Source organism: Rattus norvegicus, chromosome 13, assembly GCF_036323735.1.
Source record: "Rattus norvegicus strain BN/NHsdMcwi chromosome 13, GRCr8, whole genome shotgun sequence".
NCBI classification, from domain to species: Eukaryota; Metazoa; Chordata; class Mammalia; order Rodentia; family Muridae; genus Rattus; species Rattus norvegicus.
The window spans coordinates 90448707-90455897 of NC_086031.1; the positions used below are offsets into that span (position 1 = coordinate 90448707).

General features: G+C 41.4%; 1 protein-coding gene across 4 annotated transcripts in view; it reads right to left on the bottom strand.

Moving 5' to 3' along the window:
* The window catches only part of Pld5 (phospholipase D family, member 5), a 338384-nt gene that overhangs the window by 22018 nt on the left and 309175 nt on the right, over nt 1-7191 (bottom strand). For all 4 annotated transcript variants that reach the window (XM_039090526.2, XM_039090528.2, XM_039090527.2 and 1 more), the window contains one exon: nt 4257-4454. In XM_039090526.2, the coding sequence (XP_038946454.1) occupies nt 4257-4454 (198 nt within the window). The remainder of the gene's footprint in view (nt 1-4256; nt 4455-7191) is intronic.

Here is a 7191-nt window from a genome sequence, read left to right on the forward strand (position 1 = left end):
TTGTTTCCAGGGCCTAGGGAGGGGAAAACAGGATGTAACTGCTAATGATTATGGGGGTTCCCTTCTGGTGAAGAAAGCATTCTGAAATTTGACGGTGTCGATGACTGCAGAGCGTGTGGGCAGACCGAAGCTTATGAAATTCTAAAAGGACTGAGTTCATAGGAACTAACTTATATTTTAATAAAGATGTTAAAGGGTAAGTATTAAAATAAAGAGGAAGCTTTGAGAAGGAATGTGGCACGGTATTTCCCCCCCCTATGGCAGACTTGAGTTCTTCTCAATGCCTTCCCCTCTCAGCTAATACAACTGTCTCCATGATGGATGGACAATTGAAAGCAATAAAAACAGGAAATGAAACCTACCTCACACCCAGATCAATCAAAACAGACTGTGAACAAACTAGGCTCTGTCCTAGAAAGGAAATGTAATTGTTTCATATACATTAAGGTCTGTGAGAAGAAATTTACAAGACATAAACTCCACCTTTGCTCATTTCCATTTTCTGACTTCATATATACAATAATTACAATTATCTGGAACGCCATCACTAGAAGTTATATAGGGAATTCTAACCAAGAACCAATTTGTGGTTCAAGAGAAAATTATAAATAATCCCCCTTTATATTCTAACTGGAAATTTGTATTTAATTGAACTGAGTTATGAATGATCAAAACTATCATAACTGGAACTTGATATTTAATTGTAGTGAGTCATAATGATCAAAACTGTAATTTTAGGGCTGAGGATTCTCCAAGTCTTCAGATATTCTCTATGTGTGTTTAACTTGGTTTTGGGACTGTCAGCTTCCAAAAATATGAAGTACTATTTTAAGATTTTTTTTTACAACAAATATATTAAACTTAAATTAGTTTGCCTCAGTGTTTACTTGGCACATATTACTGAAAAAGCTATATATGTTCTGGAACTTTCCACCAATATCACTACCAATAAACTCAGCCTAAAATGTATTTATTTATTGCTGCTTTCAAAGCATTGAGTTGGGTCCTGGAAATATCAATTATAAAGAGGGTATGCAATTTTCAGAGCCTTACAGAATTATGGGAAAATCATCATAAACAAATAATTACAAAGACTTGGTAAACAGGAGGGTGAGAACAAGGAACACAGTTCTGATGGTAAGACTTAAAAAGGCGTCTAATTTTTAAAATAGAGGTAAGACTTGATATTAACTCAAAACTAGGTTTATTTGTGTGTGCGTGCGTGTATGTGTGTGTGTGTGTGTGTATACACATAGACAAATACATATACATATAGATGTACACACATAAATCTAAACTGTATACAAGTGTTCTGGTTGATTTTTATTTTTGTCAATTTGACATAAAACTCAAAAATATTTGGGAAGAGGGAATCTTTTCTTCCCCTATACCTCATTTCTTTTTAATTTAGAGGGGGAATGATAAATAAATAAATAAACAAATAAATACATAAATACACAACTCTCTTGCTCTTTTTTTTTTTTTTGATACATCCATACCTAAGTTCCAATCAGAGCACTTAGGAGGACCAGAAGTTCAAGGTCATCCTCAGTTTATACAGTGAGGACTGTCTAAAAAGAATAAGTGAGATGCTGTAAATTCACTTTAATTCTTTTTTTTTTTTTTTTTGGTCTCTAACCTTTTTTTGCATTATTTATTTATTCACTTTACCCCCTCCCTCCTCTCCTTCCATTCCCAACCTCATAAGCCCATCTCCCTAGTATCCCCTCCCCTTCTTTACAGAGAAGAGGACGCCCCCCTTGGGTACTACCCCACCCTGGGACATCAAGTTGTAACCGGACTAGGCACATCAGGAAGGGCATCTTAGTTGAAAAAAAAAAATCTCTTCATGAGATTAGCCTGATAGCTAAAAATGTTGATTTTTTTTAAAACATATTTTTACTGGCCATTTGTTTTTCTTCATTCAAAAGCTGTCTGTTTGACTCACCTTATTTATTGATTGGATGATATAGTTTTGGGGTGTTTAATTTTTGAGGTCTTTATAGATTATCAATATTAATTCTATAAGATATTTAGTCAAAACCAGTTTTTATTCAGTATCAATTGGATTTAAATTAAAGGTAGCTTTGATACTATGAATGAAAAAAATAAAATGATAAATTTAAGTAATGCGAATAGAAAATAAGCATTATGTAATTTAAAAAGAAATGCCAGAATATGTGTTTTTCAGTTCATTGGTTGGCTATCTCTTGGATAAAAAGTCATTTTTTTCCACCTGGAGAGGTTTAATGAGAGAAGAAGAGTAAAAGGGGAGAAGTAAAGGTCAGCCATGGGCACGTGGGGGGAGGGGGAGGATAGGGAGAGCAGAGACAGGGAAGAGGGCACGAGAAGAGAAGAACAAAAACCAAAAAGTCAAATTTTTAAGTTACCAGAGCAAAAATTTCACTGTCCTTTCTGATGCACAGGGCCCAGAAGACTTTTCAGCCAGGGTGTGGTGGCACAGCTGGTACACACCTTTAATCCCAACACTCAGAAGACAGAGGCAGGCAGATCTCTGTGGTTTTGAGGCCAACCTGGTCTACAGAGCTAGTTCTAGACCCTGTCCCTAAATACAAAAACCAAAACAACAAACCACCAAAGACCTTGCAGTTCCAAAGGGTTTAACTGAAGACTCAGGCTGCTCTGTGGTACCTATAGCAACATTAGATCTTCACTGTCAAACAGAATCAACAACCTCCCTTTAAATGTAGACCAAACCTTACTTATCTCCAAGATTAAATTCAAACTACACGATTGTCCAAAGCATTGCCCTTCGTTAATTTATTTCTCATTGCCCCCCATCTGTTTTCCGGGATCCCTTGCCTCAGGCATCCTGCCACGGTTTCCCATTGCTGTTCTGTATGATGGGAATCTACTTGGCTTTCAGATGCTATTGTTACCTTGAGATGCAGTGAAAGTGCTTCTTCTAAAAGGCTCCTGCTAGTGGTTCTATTTGCTACTTTATTGTCTACTTAAAGAAAAAAAGGCCTCACTGCTCCCTTGAAATCCTTCATATCTGTTTTCTGTTCTTCACATTTATGTGAACTTTTTTATTTTAGACAAACAGCTTCACCTTCCTTTTGACCGTCTTGTACTGTCTTCTGGATATTCAGATCTCGGGTGCTCTCATGTGAAAAGGTAAAGAGGGTGTAGTTTTCTACTCTCAGGTAAATGCTCTTGGATACATAAGAGTCCCTGGCATAAGCACCCTGGTGTCCATCCAGGGACAAAGGGCCACAGTCACTTGGGAACACGATCTACAGAATGCTTGCTAAGCATCAGGATGGACTCAAGAGTATGACCCAGGTCAGACTGGTGAAATCCCACCCTAGATTCCGTGGGTCAGATCCAGGGGGACTTTGAGGGCCTATAAATGTGCACTGTAAAATACCCCCTAGCCGATTCTTAGTTGTTCTGGAATTTGGAGACCAAGGTTGGAGGGCCAGAAATGCACACTCCCAGTTTCTAGTGACAGTATGATCGGGTAGGTAGGGGAGCGTAGGATAGAGAGTGAGGATGGAGTGTTCGTTTTTACCAGAGTCAGAGAAGCCTCAGACATCAGGAGTGGGCTGCCTTGTGCTGGCCTGCCCCAAGCATCGGCACTGCATTTGTTTTACCTGTTGGGCTACCTCAAATTTGTCTTATCAGGGTTCTACTGTTAGATACACCTGGGAATCATGGACAGAGGGTGCATCAGCTGTGATAGCAATCGGTTCCGGGAGCTGGGGCCTCCATGGTGCTTTCCATGTGATCGACATTTCACCACTGGAAAGTTTTAGTGTCTTCTATATCACTCCTCACCCATGAGCTCAGGGAAGTTGCAAAAGAAAGTGCAAAGAGCCAGAGGTCAGTGGGGACTATTGAACAATAGTATCTTCTGGATGTGACAGTCCTGCTGTGCTTATGAACTTACACAGCAATTGTGGTTGCCTGTAAGACAAGCGTGATTGACCCACCAGGCAACATTCCAGGATGGGGGAGGGGTTCACAAGACACCACCCTTAGCCAAGACTATAGGCAGTTCATGGCTTCTAGGGAAGGAAGGGTCAGTTTTCCTCAAAGGCCTTTGGTACGCTGCCCTTGCTCTAGCCAATGGCCTTACCCATGCCCACATGCTAACTGGAAGAGACAGAAAGAAAAAGGTTATGAGGTTGGGCTATGAAGGGGAGCCTGAAGGAGTCAGAGAGGCCAGTAAACATAGCCTTTGGAGGACAAAAGTTGGGGAATGTAGCAGCCAAGGAAGGAGCATGACTCACCGACACAAAGGCCTGCGACTTGGTTTCGTTCAATTGGAGCTGAAGCTTCTTTTCATTGTCATAGACTCCATAGAGTCTCTTGGACCAGGTCTGAGGTACTCTGCTCTTGAATTTTAATGAGCTATATAAAGCGAATATCCTCTGTAAATCTAGGACCAGGCAGCTGCAGTTGTAGAAGATGACACCGAGTTCTTTCATCTGTGAAATTAAAACGGAGAGCATCAATGTGGGGGTGCGATTGATGCCGTTATTTTCAGAGGAAAAATTCACAAGAATGCTGAAGAGACATCTTTTTATGCATTTTTTTGTTACATGGAACTATGTAGATAGAACCACACGATAGCATCCAGAAGAAATGTATCCTGAAATGCTCACATACAGGAATAGAACTTTTCCTCCCTTTTTGCATTTGGCCTTTTACAGAGACAATTTTACCAGCTACAGTTTTAATATTTGGCTTCTCTTACCATTCAATAGCATTTTTTAAATGAACAATTAAGCAACAAGACAATGACCCTCCATTGCAACATTGCAAAGTGGTTATCATCACAGATTCTGGAGCCACTCTGCCTGGAAATTGGCCCCAGCTCCACAGAGCTGTGATTTTGGGATAATATACTTCATCTCTGGACCTCAGTGTCTTCTCTCATAGAGTTGAGGTAATAGTGTTAACTGCATAGCTGGAGTTGCTATGACAGATTGGTTAGTATACATGCCTAACCCTCAAGAGACTTGAGGCCCCAGGGACACTTGGCAGGGGGGTGGAGGGGACATCCTCTTGGAGACAGGGGGAGGATGAAAGAAATGAGGAACAGTGGGAGGGGGAACTGGGAGGGGGACGACAGCTGGACTGTAAAAAATTAAAAGCAATAAAAAATTGGAAAAAACAGTATGGCAATTGTTATTCTTACTAAAACTGCACACCCTTCATGGTAGGAGAAGTACCCAAGAGTCTGCAGAGGTCACTTTTGTCTCTCTCTCTTCAGTGTATGAGAAGGGAAGTGAAATCCAAACAGTTATGTAAAATTACAATCCAGAGAATGAATCGGTGGCAAGAATTAGACCGAAGGTTTTGTGAATGGTGGGTCGATATATAAAGACTGCGATGCTTCCTTTCATCTACAGTGCCTTGTGGAAACTCTTCATCATATCTGATTGACTCAAGGTAACAATGAAAAATTTTACTGGAGAGGAGCAGGTTATGTGTGCTTTACATGACCTCACCTCCCAGCTGAGAGTTGTTTGGGAGTCCGAGCTACTGAGGACTCACAACCCAGGAACGTGGAATTCCCTGCCCACCTATCCTTTTCTCCGGGAGAGACTGCCCATGGTGTAAGGATATGTATTCCATTGACCCCTAGGGATCCCAATACAACATACTATGGGGGGCCTTTTGATGTTCTTCTATTCTGATCTGTCTTCATTTTTCTAGCTTCACAACAACCACAGAACAGATACATGGAGATTATAAAACCCACTCAAGAACTCGTGTCTATTTTCTTGTTAACGTAAAAAAAAAAATAAACATCCTTGAACATATTCCTGTCTGTGTTTGTACAAGTCTTTCTTCAGTATTGAGTACTACGGTCAGAGGAACAGATACATTAAGGCTAAGAAAATGAAAGGTTTCAGTGGGCAGGGAGCTCAGGAACATGCAGACACACCCATCACACCAGGCATCCAATCGGAGCGGAGTGGCTGCAGCCAAGAAGGAAGGGAAGAGTGGGTATGAGGTTTAAGTGTGCAGATATCTCTTCCTAGGCAACAGGAGCAGAACTAGAGGGGGAGGATGTTGGAACCCAGGGACTTTTGGGCTGGGAGAAGCAGTTTGGTGTTTGTCCTGAAGGCTATTGGGGGGCAGATAACAAGGGGAGGGACATTGTCGGGCTGTGATCTGTGATTTGGCGATAATGTGGAGAGGAGTGGGAGATGTGGGTAGCCGAAGTCAGGGGACTCAGTCTTTGGCTTGGCAGTGTCTGGCATTCACATATGTCTGCTAGTCTCAGAGATTTATAGAAACCACTCTTAGTAACTCTTTCAATTTTTTAAAATTTCTAATTAGGTGTATATACATGTGTCTGGTCCGCATGTGGGCATGTGTTTGAGTGCAGATGCCTGAGGAGTCTAGAAGATATCAGATCTCCCAGAGCTAATGTTATAAGCAGTGGTGAGCCTCTTTGATGTTGGTGCTGGGAAACATATTCAAGTTCTTTGTAAGAGCACCATGTACAATAACCACTGAGTCATCTCAGGCCAACATAACCCTTTTTTGTTAAAAAAAAAGGGGGGGGGGAGGGGACTGGAGAGATGGCTCAGCGGTTAGGAGCGCTGACTGCTCTTCCTGAGGTCCTGAGTTCAATTCCCAGCAACCACATGGTGGCTCACAACCATCTGTAATGGGATCCAATGCCCTCTTCTGGTGTGTCTGAAGAGAGCAACAGTGTACTCATAAACATTAAATAAATAAATTAATTAAAAAACTTTTATTTTTATATTTGTGTTCTTTTGTGAGTTTCATGAGCATCATTTGCATGAAGTGCCTGCAGAAGCCATAAGAGGTCACCAGATCTCCAGGAACTGGAGTTACAGATGCTCGGGATCCATTATGGGGGTGCTGGAAACCAAACTTGGGTCCAATGCAGAAGCGGCAAGTGCCTTTGGCTGCTGGGCCTGCTCTCCAGCACCCCATGTTAACTCTTTTTTTTTTTTTTTTTTTGGTTCTTTTTTTTCAGAGCTGGGGACCGAACCCAGGGCCTTGCGCTTCCTAGGTAAGCGCTCTACCACTGAGCTAAATCCCCAGCCCCCCATGTTAACTCTTAATGATTTTTTGTGGCAAAGGTAACTGTCTGCAGAGTCCTCAGAGACAAACATCGGTGTGTCTAATTGAGTATTTAAATATCATGCCTTTATGTGTCTACAAGACACATTCACTGAG